This window comes from Falco punctatus (assembly GCF_963210335.1).
Source record: "Falco punctatus genome assembly, chromosome: 9".
NCBI lineage: Eukaryota > Metazoa > Chordata > Aves > Falconiformes > Falconidae > Falco > Falco punctatus.
In genome coordinates, this window is record NC_137589.1 from 18,672,248 (window position 1) to 18,688,126 (window position 15,879).

The window sequence follows — 15,879 nt, forward strand, 5'->3', positions numbered from 1 at the left end:
AATTGTTTCTTGGAAGAGAGTGAAGTCAGTTGTTTCACTGGAGCTAAATATTCCTCCCAAGTCATAATTTTTTGATGAAGCATCTTTTATGCATATGTGTGGGAATGCAAACCCTTCAGTCTCCTCAGAGTTGTGCCGTCCACTCGCACTGTGGGTATTCACAGACTTCATTAGGGCTTAAAGGGGGGGACTTCTGCCTAAACAGAATAAAGCGCACGCAGTCCTTCTGCCCTTCTCACTGAATACACAACTAAGGCAAAGGCAGTACAAGCTGAAAATAGCCCTGCTTGCCTCAAGAAGGAATTTGTTCTAGACATTTTCATTTATAGAAAAATGTATTTATTAGGGATTCTTTCATCTTAGAAGCCCTGTTCCTCCTCCTTTGTCCTTTTTCATTCTCTGTGATCCTGTGTTTGTAGGCTCTTCCCTTGTGTAATGCTAGGCATGGAGCATTCTGTGCATGTGTTTTCTCTGTAGCTTTCTAATGTTTTTAATAACATTGGCTGATGAATCAACAAAGGTGGCAACCTTGATATGTGCTGCCTAATGAAATATTAGGCTGTGCCAGATCTCTTACGAGACAGCTCAAATAGATCTGTCTTTGATGGGAATGTGCTTTGTGAGACTGCAAGCTGTGCTGGTGATATCACTTCCTCTTGAGTCTGCCAAATGGCCACCCTGAGCTCCATTTGCACACTTACTGAAGCACAACAGCATTTATAGCAGCTTTCCCTTTTCCATGGAAGTTGTTTTAAAACCTCTTTGTATTCTGCAGCTGAGAGGGATGAGGGTGGCACAGCTGACAGGTATTCCAGGCTGTGTGTGCCTGCAAGGGGAGCACATGCACCCTTAGGCTACCACTGTGCAAAAGCCTCCAGCTCTTGGTGGCAGTGGTGCTGGGGCAGGTGCAGTGTGCATGCAGCTTGTCAGTGCACTTCAAAGAAGTGAAATTACTGGTAAATAATTTTTCTCTTAATTTGGTTTTGTCATTAATTTTTTTAGCACATGCTTCTTTTAGCTAAATATTGGATATTGATGATTTTGCAGATGACATAAAGCTAGGAGGTATAGCAAATTAAGAAGATAGTTCGAAGTCCAGAAAGATTTGGATCATTTGAGGCACTGGATGGAGTGAGATGAGGTTAAGGGTGTAATATACCTAGGTAAGAATAGTACGTAGGATAGATAATTAAGGATGCGTTACCTTCAATGCAGTTCAGAAAAACTTGTGGTACCAATCAACTGTTGATAAACTGTATGAGTTAAAAAATACAGTATCCATTTGTAATGTAACATCACATTGAAAAATGTGAAATTATCCTTATTTTTACATACATTTGTGTTTGCAGTATATGGTGGTAACAGAGTTTTGGTTTTGGAATTTTTTTTGTTCTTGGGGTTTTTTTAAACAAAATAAAATAAACTGTTGCTTTTTGCCACTATACAGTATGCAAAACCGAAGCTGCGGTTGTCTCTCAAAGCCTGGCCCTTGGAGGAAAACAAAGTAGGCAGTGTATCACCACCTTTTTCTTTCCCAGTTGGTTGGTGATTTTCCTGGAAAAGCAAAAATTTAGGAAGAGAACATATGGGTTGTTTCTAGAAGTAAGCGCTTAAATGTTAGACTGCCATAGAAGCCCACCTAGCTGGTTCCATGTTTATATGGCTTAGCCCAAGGAAAGGAGTATTACTTCCAAATCTAGTAGATACACATTTCCATAAAGTCCTGAGTTTTGCACCTCCGAAGAACAAAATATTTAACAAATGTTCCTGATAAAAGTTCTGTTGCAATGTTAGAAATGTACCTTTTCCCCTAAGAGATCAAATTAATGTTAAATGCTACTGGGAGTTACTCATACAATTAAAAGCAAAAGGTGGTGGAAACCTAGGCTTCTTTTAGCAGGGCTGTGACAACATAAATTAAGGCCCCATAAGCAAAACGCTACAAGAAGACCTGGGGTTCCATCTCCACTCAGCATGTGGTGTAATTTTTCTCTTCTGGATGTTACTTCTCTATTTTGTGTGAAACATACCTCCCTCCTTGACAGTCCACGTATCAGCTGGGGGAAATGATGCAGAAATTGGTTCTCTGTGTGTTGGGTTTCTTCGCCTTAGCAGATGTCCTCCATTGTTACTTGGTTAACTTACATGTAATGATTTTGGTATTTGAGTCATGCAATAGTGAACTTTTTTTCCGGTTAGTGACAAAGGGCAGCAGAAGAGAAGTCAGATCAATAAACTGAAATACAGACTGACTTGTTAGGCATCTTTAATCTGGATTAGAGTCTTACAAAGCAAATTACAACACTCTAAATGTCACCTTTCTCTGCAGGAGGAACTTCTTGAAAATAATTTGCAAACTTTAGCTACTGATTTGGCTCCGGTTTATAAAAAGCTTGCTCCTGAAGCTTTCCAGAACCAGGTAGGCCTGTGACATTCAGCTGGTGTAGCTGTAGCTCTGAACAGACAGCATAGTTTAAAAACAAGATGAAACCCCAAAGTATGTTTGTCGGTAGAAGCCACAGACCTCACAGACGTGGTGGATTCCATTGCTTATTTACAGCAGTTGCTTCATTTGGCTAGTTTTAAAATAATGCACCTTTTTTATTCAAACTGATGGTTAAGTTATGCCTTGAGCTGTGCACATGTAAATGGCTTAGAGGTAATACTGTGAATAAAATGTTTTTAATTCTTTAAAGGCATTTTGACTCTGGTGAAGCTGATTATCTTGTTGAGAACCAGTCATAAGTGTCACATATTTCATAGGAAAATAGGTGCTTTCCGATTGTTCTTACTGGCTGCATTTGTTCAGTCCCAAGTGCAGCTGTGGCTCATGGGGTTCCAAGCCGCTCACTTTCAGTCCCAAGTACCTGTAGTTTATTTTACTTTTAGGTGGAGAATGAACACATGGGCCCAGACTGCCGGCTTGGATCTAAGGACGGTAGGCCTTTCTCTGGTGTAACAGCTTGCATAGATTTCTGTGCCCATGCCCATAAGGATACACATAACATGCACAATGGAAGCACTGTGGTACGTACACAGGATTTTCTCATTTGTACTGTTTACTATTGTGATTACTGTGTGTTTTAAAATGCTGCTTGATTTAGCCGGGTACATTTGCATGAAGGTTGGTTTGGTTTTTTTAAGGTATTATGACATTAACTGCATGTTGCCATTTATAAATTCCCATATTATTTGCATGTATTTAATACTGGTCTACAGATGATGTAAGTTCATCTTATTACAGAACAGATCACGAAAGGTATGGGAGTGATCCCTACTACAAAATACCTTAATTCTTTTAAGACACCCAGGTCCTTGGGAGAGGACTGGCCATAGGACAGATAACCTATTCACAGCAGAGGTTTGGTGTTCAAAGGCAAATAATTACCTAACCAAGGAGCTGTATGGGAAGAGCTGTAGAGTAAGAGCTAAATCAAACTGATTCATCATTAACTTACCTCCCTGAAGCTCAATTCTCATCACATTAACTTAATCTTGCACTGTGCACTTACCAGGCTTCATGTTAGTGTAGTTACTAGTCCAAAAATAGAGAGTACCGTGTCATGGTGGAGTCAGGTGACTTTTATGATCTTTACATCTCAGTATGAAAGAAAAACCCACAGGTGTGGGTTTTTTGGTGCGTAGTTGTTGTACCAAGTACCTTGCTGAATTGCTGGGGGGGGGAAACATTGGGGAATTGCTCAGTTAAGTGATTGAGACCACAGCCTTGAAGAAAGCCAAGCTCAAAGGAGAAAAGATAAAAACTGGCAATGTGTTTTTTAGTATTCAAAGCATTTCAGTGCTCTAAATTGCTAAGATGACTTCTTGTACGTCAGTGGAGGTACACTCAAGAATAATTTCTCTATCAAGGAATGCATATCTGGAAAAAAATTATCTAAAATCTCTGTGTACTCTAGAAAAGGTCTTTTTTAGAATTTGGAATGAAAATTGTATTATTATGTTGCTGTGAATCAATAAAATGTTGCATTCACACACATACTTAACATTTGGCATTTGTATCAGCAATGAAATGACTGGTACAGCTGTTTAACGTTGTGTGCTTGTATGTTGGGCAAATGTCTGTTATTTTAAAGGACAGAAGTGCAGGTCTCAGAATTCACCAGGAATGGCAGTCCTGTTTTGCCCTAGCGTTGAATGCCACTTACATGCACATAATCTGTAAGAAAGTGCCAGAACCATACTTCGCAAACTATTAGTGACATGCTATGTGTGTGAGAGTAAGCTCATGTGTTAGTACAGTCCATTCAAATCTTCTGAAGTGTAGGAATTCAAACCTCTTAAAGATCCCAGATTTGAAAATGAGGCTTCCTTTTCATGACAAGTTGCATGGTATACTTGTAAATTAAATTTAATTCAGGCATTCTGAAAATAATAATACTTTATGTGCTATATTGCCTCTTAATTTAAAGAGAAATTAAATGGAAACTGAGTCTGCTATTCATTCCGCCACATTGGATCCCAGAGAAATTGTAAGTTGTGGCCAGAAGCAGCTGAAGGGACTATTAGCCCTGGTTTTTTGACGAATGTACCAGGGAATAGTTCTACAAATGTATTCACCCATAACCATCTGATGTTATTTCAGCCTCAGATTATCCTTGCTGGTGTTGATACTTTATTTCTGTGGATTGTGCATAATGTGTTTGCAAGTAATTCCAAATCTTAAAGCATGGAAAATTATGACCTGTGCAAGGTTGCTGTATAGGCCAGAACTTATCACTGTCGTTCTGTTATCAAGTTCTGCCAAACTTTGTAAGCCTTGAAGGACATTATCAAATTACTGTAACTGCTGAAAACTAGGCCTTAGAATCCAATTTTCATCAGACAGCTCACTCATACAAATAACTAGTGCATAGCTGATAGTCTCTTTATTTAGGTTTGTTATCTCTTTATTTTAATATACTTGCAACAAAGGGCTATATATAAACAGGAGATAGTTGCACGTATTAATGCTCAATTTATATACTTGAATTGGGGCATTCACAAGGTCATTAGGGTTCAGTTACCTAATGATCTATACACAGCCTTCACAGTGAGTACATAGGGGTGTGACTGATAGGACATACAGAGTTTGCTGTCTATTCAGTCTATCTAGCTATATAGTTACAGTGGTATGTATTGGAAGCCTAAAGGAAAAAAACATTGCTGTTCTGCAAATGGTGATAGGACATGCTGGCTTTTGTCAATCTAGATCAGTTTGATGATGATCGAAATTATAACCAATTCTGGTAATAAGATAGGAAAACCAGTGGTAAGAACACAAAAAGAAATTCCTACGTGTGATTCTAGCTTCTGTTTGGTCACCAGCTGCATTCCCATTCAGTTCCAGAAGGTACTTTGGCTACCTACTTACTTTAAAATACATTATGATTTCTTATAAATAATCGGTAATAACGATGGAGGAGTCATTTACGTAACTATGACACATTTTGTCTGTAAAACGTACTATGTGCAAGTTATACATCTGAGGGGATGGTTTTCATATAGATTGCTTTCTGATAACATAGTAATAAACATAATGAGAACAATTTGCACTGCCTTACAAACTTCAAACTTCCATAACCTATTTTTCTCTTGTATTTTATTTGATTTTTTTTATATGGTAGTCACACCTTACAGTTTAAATCTGTATGTCCAAAGTGTACTTGTCATCTTGCATCTCATTAGCGTTGGTAAGACAATTCTTCCCTTCCTCCTTATTCCAACACAAAATCTTCATTTATAAGATCTAAAGTTCCTCTAGAATAAAAAGGTTAAAATTAATACCTTATAAGTTGGTATTTGCGAACGTTGCCAGCTCTATCACCGCTACTTGCGGTGTAAGTGACACCTTCTCATTCTCTCCCTTCAGTTATTGGTGAATCACTCTTACCACAGATATGAAAGGAATGCTGCACAGTGCACAAAAAGGAAAGGAAAACCAGAATCTATTTAAATTATTTAAACCAGACACAGACGTGAGTTCAGCAATGCACTTAGATGAGTTTAACGATAAGCACGAGAGTTTACTGTATACTAATGTATTATCTAATGAGCTGCCAATAATAGTTCCCTTGCTCCGTCTCTGCCGGAATTTCAGAAAAGCATTCCTTGTGTTTTTCTGGGTATACATGTTTTGATGATTAGCTATGTTATTTGTATGCGATTCTGAAAATAAATGAGGCTGTCATTTTTGTTAAAATGAGGCTGTCATTTTTGTTAGCAGTGGGGGAAAAAGTCCGGGAAATGTCTTCTATAGATAAAAGATAGAATAGTACATCTTAACTTACACAAATTGATGTTTACCATGGGAGATTTGATTTGCTGAACACCTTTCCTGGCTAGCAGAATCATGCCCTGAATTTAGCGGAGCTGCTTTTTGGTAGAAAAGCTAAAACTATTCTCTGTTTGCTCTGTAGTATAATGAACACACTTGGTAATTCTACAGAGGTGTAAACTAACATTTTTATCTGAAAGTAGGAAAAGTAATTTCTGCCTACGGATTGAGTTTTTAAGTCAATAAATATACCATCGATTTTTACTCAGACTCCTTTTGTCATCTTTTAGCGTTCTCCTAAGGACCGCTGATGTACGTTTACAACTGCAGTGTTAGGGTGCAGTGTTCCTTGTAGATATGAAGCTAAATGAGCAACACACAGATAAAAGCTTTGTAGTTATTAATGGAGCCTGTGAAATATTTCTGTTTGTTGGATTAGCTGCATAGGATCATGTTCTGCAGAGCTGTGTGAATCCATTTAATCCATTTAAATCACTGGAACAAAATGGTGAATGAAGACTTCACTAGATCTATAGGATGTATATGGGTGTTTCTTATCCTATGGGGCATGTTGTCCTTTTTTGCTGATTTTGAGGAAGGAGGGAAACAAGCTGCAATTACGTGTAATCATTGGTGCCACACAGTCTGTAGCAGGCACTGTGGAAGAAGGGGAGGAAGATAAATCTATGCTTCAAGGGCAGCTACAATATAAAATGTATTAGCAGCAGCAATAGCGCTAATCAGGAATCCATCAACAAACTATTCCTGATTTATTTAAAAAAAAATCCTCTGCTCTTCCAGTAATTTACTGTATTTCTTAGTTACAGCTCATCAAGTCATTGCGTATAGGTGGAAGCCTTTGCAATATGTGACAGAATGTGTCTGTGCAGGTTAGATACATTCTGGGCCATGCCCACAGCTTGCTTTGTGAGCTGCAGAAGTCCTAGATGCTTAAACTACTGGTGGTTCAGAATATACAAAATAGGAGAAAAGATAAGCCCCACAGAGCTGTAGAGGAAGGATTTTTATTACTGTTCTTTATACTGTGAAAATGGAGAAGCATTAGAAGATCACTCTATGGCGTGCGCACCATAGCTGTCTTGCAGCATACATACAGGAACGCGGACTGATGGTACTTCCGTGCGTGTATATAGTGGCCAAAAGGAAAATACGTTTGGGGTTCCCTTCCCTGACTCTCAGACTTACACAGGCTTATCCAGGGTGTAACAGGCCAATAAAACACACAGTCTGTCTCAGCTGTAAAGGAAAATCAACATTGTTCCTATTTGTAATGGTAGGTGATGATGCAGCAGCACCTCAGTCCCAAATGGCACCCTCTCTGCTTTCCATCTGCCACGGGAAGATGAGGATAGGAAACTTGATTACATCTTTCAAGTTTAGAAAGGCTGTTTGACTGCTTTGCTGAAACTTGTACTCAAAACATCTGTTCTTACGACACAGTGGAAAAGGCTACATCATTTCTACATGTGAAGTTCAAGAGGACAAAGGCAGATCAAAGAGTCCCAGAATAATGCATTGGGAGCTGCGTAGCTACAGATGTTTCTCTGGAAATCTGTGGAGGGAATTTCATTGAGTTCATGGGTGCATTTTAAGTTTAAAAGAAACAAAAATAAAGTTTTACAAACATGCAAGTTCTACCATGACATCACTAAACCCAGAATAGGTAATGGTTTTGATCACCAAGCACACTGGAAACCTAAACAAACCACTGGGCCAACATTTCCTTTGGCTGTTGAGCATTCTGGATGATTTAGCTGTGTGTTCTGGAAAAAGTATTTAGAGTAGCAGGGTACGTAGCTTTACTGTGTAACTGGACTTTGTAACAGAGTTGATGATTTTCTCATGTTCAGGTTTAATTTTGGTTGGTCTGCAGCACAGTATCGGTACCGATGGAATCTATTGCTTTTAACTTCTCAGCAATAGCTTCTCTTAAGTTTCTTAGTAGAGCGTTTTGCACAGATGGGAATATTAGAGTGGCTGTTGAAGTAGATGTTGCTCATTTGGTGGATTACTTTAGCTGTAAACTGCTAGTTTATTTGTAGGGCTTTAATCTGTAGCTGGTTTCCCCATAACATTAACTTCTCAGTTGCCTGCTTACCACTGTGTCCTTCCTTTTATATTAAAATACATTATGGAGGACACTGACCTTGAAATTTTACATACATTAGATTTGCTGTCATGGTATTTAGGCTGTAGGCGTACTGGTCATCAGGTTTTTAACACAATTCTGAATATACACTGATTTCTTAATTTTATGTATTCTGACTCAGTATTTAATATATTGTGTGTATTGGAGCTGACGATACTTTCAGCGTAGTTCTGCCAGTATCCTGCAGCCCTCATCTTTAGTTCCTCAAAACAGTTTGTTAGCTGTGTGGGCTTTGTGGTAGTGACACATACTCGTTTTTGCTTAAAATAGGTTTTCCTTCAACCAGTACAAGCTTTGATTTTTGTCTCTGTATGCTCACCCCTGGGCCAAGCACCGTGGAAATGTAGAGTTAATCTTATGTTTGCCTAAATGTAAGTCATATGAAAGACAATTAATACATTTTTAAAAGTAAATCTTTATGGAAAATAAATCTAATAGATGTACAAGATCAGTTTTCCATGAAAGTGTCTGGTAAAATACATGAAAATTTAGAACTGTAAATTGGATGAGGGTCTCTGTTTCCAAAGTAAGCAAGATTGTGGATTGAATCTTCAAGATATGGACATTTTTCAGACTAGTGCGTGGGTCGAGACATGGGTTGGACAGAGTATTTTAAAAGACAAGTGAGAGTCACCCTGTTTCTGATGAGAAAGTGGCAGCTAGGCCCCTCCGTACTTGTTTTATCATTGCTTTACTTTTTAATTCAGAAGGGGAGCGATGTGCTGGGCTTTTTTAAGAACATGAGTCATATGTGATTGTGCTCTCTATATATCCTATTCTCTTACACTCTTCCTGAGTGACTTGGAAACTCTTGCCAAATTTCAACCAGATTTTATTGACCTTTGTGGAAACTGAATTTGTCTTTGGAGATTTTAACCTGTTATTCCAAGTTGTGAAATTTCACTGGTGAGTGGAGGAGATGGGTCCAGGTTGGCTCCTTCATCAAGGGACGTGGCATGGTTCTCACAGCCCAGGTTTATCTGCATGCTTCTGCTGGCCCAGCAGCCAGGCAGCACCCAGCCTCAGCTGGGCCCTGTTCCTGCTCGCTGCCCAGCGGCGGTGGTGGCGGGGCACGGAAGGGAGCAGGGATGATGGTGCTGGGGTTGGGCCCGTGGAAGCGTGGGGACGGAGAAGTCCATAGGAAACCAGGCGCCATTTGCTGCTCATGGAACAACTTGTTGTTTTTTTCTAAATCTTCCTCAATAGTCCAGAGGCTGCCCAGTGGAGGTAAGTACGCATGGAGCAAGCACATCAGTAAACGCTACCCATCAGCTTCTAATTGCCCCTTCCTTCACTTTGCCTTCTTAAGAGCCCTTCTCTTGATCCTTTCAAAACGCCACCTGAAAAGCTCTTCTCCTTTGTCTCCACCCCTCAAAGTTTCTCCTTTTGCTGCTCTGCAACTGTCAAGCTTCGCATATAGCTATTTATAAAGCCCTAACTGCCACCTTATTATTACAGATTTTTAGTTTGTGATTCTGTATTTTTATTGTTCTGGAAGTAATTGTGTGATGCCTTTGTGTGAAAGCTGTGCTGCAAAATAAAATAAGTATGTTTGGCTTTCCCCTCCCTCTAAATAATAATAACAAATATCATTCTTCTTCCCTGGAATGTTAGGCATGGTGACAAGATTCTGGGAAACTCGATTAACTGTTTATGATGGGTATCACGTTCAGCCTACACAATGATGGAATGATAGCGTTTCCATTTAGGGAGTATCATCTTACCCTTGGATGGCGTGCATATTCCTGTATGTGTGTAGTTAGTAACTCCCTGTGAAATAGAAGCTTAAGCAAGCCGTGACATCAATGTATGGCTTTCCAGCAATGTAGTCTGTTGTTGTGAAAAACAGTAGTCTCTTATGAATGTAACTGATAAACCTATAAATGGCACGACTATTTGCCCACTTTTTCATATATGTAAAATGGTTGCCATCCCTTGGAAAGCACAGAGTGAAACCAGAAAGCATGCCGCTGGGTTTAGCGCTGCTTTCAAGGTGAAGGGTTGGTATTATTAATAGCCAGAATTTTTAAGTGCTGAAAATTGTAAGTATTGCAAATGTTCAGCAGTGATTTGGCAAAATCAATTATCACAAGAAAACCGTTGCAGCAGGTTTGAATATTTATCCACGTTTCTGATGTGCCCTTATCAAGCTGGATGTAACCAGCATTCTCCTCTTGGCTCCAGTATCTCACCAACACATAATCTAATAGGAGAAAGTAGGTCAGTGGCCTAAGAGAAACCAAACATTTGCTGAGTCTCATGGCTCCATTACAGCAGGCAGGCAGAGCTGGGGAAGGGTGTTGATTTAAGGAAGTGTGTATAAAGAGAGAGGGAGGGAGTCAGAGCTGAGATTTGCTAAAAACATAAGAGCAGTACGAGTAACTGTTTGTGGCTTTTTCTCTCATTTGCCAGCCAAAACAAAAACAGTTCCATGTCATAGAAACTTCTTGTTCAATCTAAAAATAGTATTTTTTTTCATAGTTTTTAGTCCTTAAAAATTAATCTGAACATCGAGTATGTATAAAAAAAAACAAAAAAAATTCTGAATGCATGGGAATTTACAGCTCAAATTATTTACCAAGGTTGGCATGTATTTGTGGATAGCATAAGTTGAGCCAAAGTTTCATTTTTCCTGTCCAAGATGTGTGCCTTGATATTATTCTTCAAGTACCAATAATTTTTTCTGCGTTATCGTAAATCAAACAACATATTTGTAAGATGTTTTCATTTGAAAAACCCATAGCATTCAGGTCATAAAAGGTAAGAAAACAATGAAGTCTAATATTTAAATAACTTGTGTATTTTATATATGGGGTTGTATTTGTAAATGTTTCTGTTCTTGCCAGGTCTGTACATTAACGAAGGAAGATAACCGGAGAGTGGGGGTGATTCCAAGTGATGAACAGCTCCATGTGTTACCTCTTTACAAAATTTCACAAACAGATGAATTCGGCACCGAAGAGGGACTGGAAGCTAAGATAAAAGCCGGAGCCATACAGGTGCTCACAGCTTTTCCCAGGGAAGTACGAATGTTAGCTGAGCCTCTCAGAGCTACAAAGAAAAAGAAACCAGACACAAGGAGGGCCCCAACTGAAAAGCAGCCATTAATGGATAAAAAATATTCGACACCAGTAAAGCTGAAAACTGAAGCCCCAGAAAATCTTGGCAACGCTTTGCATTGTTTAGGTGAGTGGTGCTTATTACATTCTGCCAGTCTCTCCTGATACTGTGTTGCCTCTTACTCCGCATCTGAGGGGAAGGAAATGCTCCTTAGTACTTGGTTTTGTAAAATACCTGCATATTCTGCATTTTAGGGGCTAATGAGCAGGAACTGTAGTCAATATTCTCTCCTGGCACAGGAGAAAAAACAGGTCATTGCCCCAAAATAATTTTCTGGTGGTGTGTGAGCACCAGTGAAATATTTCCAAGTTCCTATATTCTAATAAATAATGGCAGTAGAATCATCTTGAAATGCTGTTGTAGGAATGTTTATCTAAATAACTGACATGAATTTTTGTCATTTGAAAGTACAAGAACTGTGTTACCCACTTCCTATGAAAGACAATGGCTTTCTCAGAACTCGATGATAATTTCCTGTCAATGGTATGGATACTGCTGCAGAAAAAACCCAGGTCTTACTAAATAAGACAGCGCTACTGAAATGGTTCGTTGAAATATTCTTAGCAAGGGCCAGAGAGGTGGAATCTGTCGGCAGCTAGGTGAAAGGTATGCCGTGCTTGTTCTGGTACAAGGTGACTGCTGTGGGCAGGCCACTGCTGTAGCATGTGTTTGTGCAACACGGAACTGTGACTTGGCTGAGCTGTGCGGGGGCGATTTTCATTTACGCTGTTGTACCTGGAGTCAGGCTGTGGGCCAGTACCTTGGAGGACAGAACTATTCCAGGGGACTTTGCAGTAAAGAGAAGCAGAAAAGAAGGAAGAAGTGGAGAGAGCCATGGACTTTGATTCTGTCATTAGAGGGGAAAAAATAAATAAAAGTAATTAAAGCGTAGCCTATGGACTTAGATTCTGTTATTAGAGGGGAAAATATAAATAAAAGTAATTAAAGCATAGCCTATTTACCTTTTAAGAAGAAGATAGGAAAATTGGCCAATCTGCTATAATTTTATTTCATAAAAGACATCCAGATATATGTAGTAGAGTTAAGGGGAGGAGTAACAGTTAAATGTGTTTAGAAGAACACCTGCATTTGGCGGTGGGGGGATGAAATTTTTTAAAAAATCCATTTGACACATTTTTTGTCATTTGTACTCTGTACCCTGCTTTGCCTCAGAAGAGGAGTCAGGACAACCAATAAACATTGCATATAGCAAGATGGAATAAGAACAAGCAAAACAGTATTACTGACACCCGCAGGAAATTACAGACGTTCAGTTAATCCACATGCAAGTTTGGGAGACACAGTCCAGGCTTTGGAAAAAAATTAAAGGACTCCTCAGGCTGAGGATGACGTCCAACAGTAACTTTGAATCAATGATTAATAACTTCCATTGTGCTTAGGGTGGATGGGAAGTCCTGGAAGCATTAGAGGGCTCTTGTTTGGGAAGGAATTCTGAAGTTGTCTGATCTCACTGGAACTCTGTTTGGAAACACTGAACTGGAGTTACAAACTGCCTACCTGAATGTGACATTGTAGTTACAAACAGATGTGATTTTGGTGTCTGAAACCCATGCGTTTAACAAATGGTACACTGTGCGGAGTTTTGTCGTATGCTTTGGGAGCACAGAATTTTGTTCCTTGAACATGCAAAAATGATAAAGTAACTGTGTAAACAACCAAGTTACTTCATTTGACTTAAAAGTATTTTGGTAAAGTAATTTACAAGGGCTGCTGATAAAAATAAGTCACAGAGCAAGGAAAAATACTTTTATGAGTGAGAAAGTTGTAAAAATGAAATATTTATTTCTATCATCAACCTGCAGTTTTTGTCATGGAAGTTTTGACAGTGGAGTCTCTCAAAATAGGTGTCAACACTGCAATCCCGAAATGTTGCCAATGGTGCGTATTGCTGCACTTGGCCACGTGAACATTGCCAAAGAGGCTTCAGTAACTGGGCAGCAGTGGCAGAGGAAGTTCAGGTTTGCAAAGCGTAAGGTGTTGTGCTCTGCAGGAGATAAATCACTTGAAGCATTTATGCACATCACTTATGCGTTTAGTCGTACAGGACAACGGCTGGGTAAAGACCTCAGCACACCACTGCTGCCCTGCCCCTAACCCACAGTAAAATGCAAAGATCTGTAAATCTGGATTTAGAATACTACAGTGTTGTACTTGTGTGTACTGGTTTTGGGGGGTTATAGGGGATCAGTCATTGATTGGTTCTGTCCATTCTGCCAGTGGCAGGTATCGTTTTAGTCCTGAGGAGTGGAAAATTTTCATCTAGCTGAGATTGTTAGGCTTAATAGGAAAACAAAATCAAAGGGCCTGTGAAACAAAGGAGTTGAGATTGGACTATCCAGTAGTCATGGTAAACTAGAGGAAATGATTATTTAAATCAGCATCGCTTCATATTAGTAGTGGCATTCAATTCTGGTCACACCGTTTAAACGTAAAACATTCTCCTAATGTAAGAACAAAAGAACACTTAGCTACACTTCAGCTGTAAAGGAAAAGGTATGGCTAAATGGTGTATGTATAGTACTCAATTTACTAACAAGGACAAGAGTTTAGAATATTGGTTTGGCTTTTTAAATATTAAAAAGAATACGGAGAACATGCAGTTAGACGAGATAATCATGGTCTGTACCGTCATGTTTTAGGCCATGTGAGGCTTATCACTCTCTGGAGTAGCCTGGGAGGATGATGAGGGAGTCACAAGGCCGGCCATGCCGTACTGCCCATTACACAGATGTAGTGTGGCCTTTTCAAAGGGACCTGAGAGACCCTGCTAACCCGCATGTCTTCACCACACGGAGAACTGGAGATTAAAAAGAGATAAGAGGACTCGCTAGTCCTCTTTACTGTCTTCACCTGGCAGCAGAGGTGGTGAGGAGGGCCTTCTGATTGCTGAAGACTGATTATGTCAGCTTGGTAGCGCAGGCGTATGTGAAGACTTGGTTTGAATCTCCACAGTGCCAATCCTTTGTAGAACCACTGCATATTAAATAGGGTGCACTTGTCATGCGCCTTTTTCCAACAGCAAGCAGCAGAACTATTAATTTTTACATTTGTGATAATGCTGAGAGCCTTTGAAATCCTAAATTATTATGAAACATGCATTAAAGATAGAGGCCTTACATCCTTCCTTGTATAGTCCTGTCATTTAACCATGTTATTCTGGAGAAATAAACTTTACAGACAGAAAGGTTCTTTTTATCTCCATTAATACTGTCAAATGCTTCTTGGCCCACATTGGACAGAGCAGGAGAGGAACCATCAACTTAAGAGACAGTTTTTCAGCTGGCCACAGCAGAGTAGTGGCCACTTCAGCCAACAGTGGAGGTGCAGCAGGCTCTGTCTGAACAGAAGGTATTCCTGGGGAGCAATGCCACCCTACCTGAACAGTTACTGATTTCCCTCTGCTCATATATTTGAAATAACTTCTCTTAATCTCTGCTACTTTGGCCTGCAGAGCAAGGAGCTTCTGGCAAGAAATGGTGAATTTACTGGAGCCATGGCTATTTTGAGTGTGCTGTGGGTTGTTAGAATTTATTTTCAGGGAATGCAGGTCTATCTTCAGAGATTACGGGAAGTGCAGTTCTCAGATGCTGTGTTCCAAATCTTTTGGAGGAAGGCCTTGGTCTGCGGAGGTCGTCTTCAATTAAATACTTTGATTTCATGAAAAGGTTTTTAAAGAATCGGTACTGTTTCCTTATGTTCTTCCGCAACTTCAGTATTTGCATCCTATTGTGTCCATAATTTATCCCACTTTGCATTCCTACCGAAAGAATGTTTTTTAATCCATCGTTATTTATAAATCATTAGATGACAGAATAGAAGAAAAATAGTTCTTCTATATTCAGTGAAGCAATTAAAGATTCTATGTATTTATGGAACAAAGAAGAAATGCTGACAGAGGTGGTCTTTTATGAGAATATGCAGGAGCTCTCTGTGGGGTGCCAGTCTGCCAGCAAAATACATGTAAAGCAATTTCAGGCCATGATGCAAAGCCCATCAAAGTCCATAGAATTCTTTCCCATTACTCCAGTGGACTCTGGATTGAACTTGCCTGTGATGGGAATGAATCTTTTTGAGGAGACTGTTCCACAAACTAGCACAACTGCAGGGGTGCCAAGACTAGAAATTGATTAGGGAACTGACATAAATTGGAACAAGTATGTCTCCACAAAGATCTGAAATAATCAATGCATGGCAATTAGATCAAAGACAGCCAGATCACATGGTACAGCTTTGTAAGAATGGATTTACCTGGAGTATGTTGCCAGAAACTTTTTATTTTTAAAGAAAATTTCTG

General features: G+C 39.5%; 1 protein-coding gene across 5 annotated transcripts in view; it reads left to right on the forward strand.

Annotated features, from left to right (window-relative positions):
• Positions 1-15,879, forward strand: part of TET1 (tet methylcytosine dioxygenase 1) — an 87,433-nt gene that overhangs the window by 59,945 nt on the left and 11,609 nt on the right. For all 5 annotated transcript variants that reach the window (XM_080401280.1, XM_080401282.1, XM_080401281.1 and 2 more), the window contains 3 exons: positions 2,330-2,419; positions 2,890-3,027; positions 11,291-11,630. In XM_080401280.1, coding sequence (XP_080257406.1) covers positions 2,330-2,419; positions 2,890-3,027; positions 11,291-11,630 — 568 coding nt within the window. The remainder of the gene's footprint in view (positions 1-2,329; positions 2,420-2,889; positions 3,028-11,290; positions 11,631-15,879) is intronic.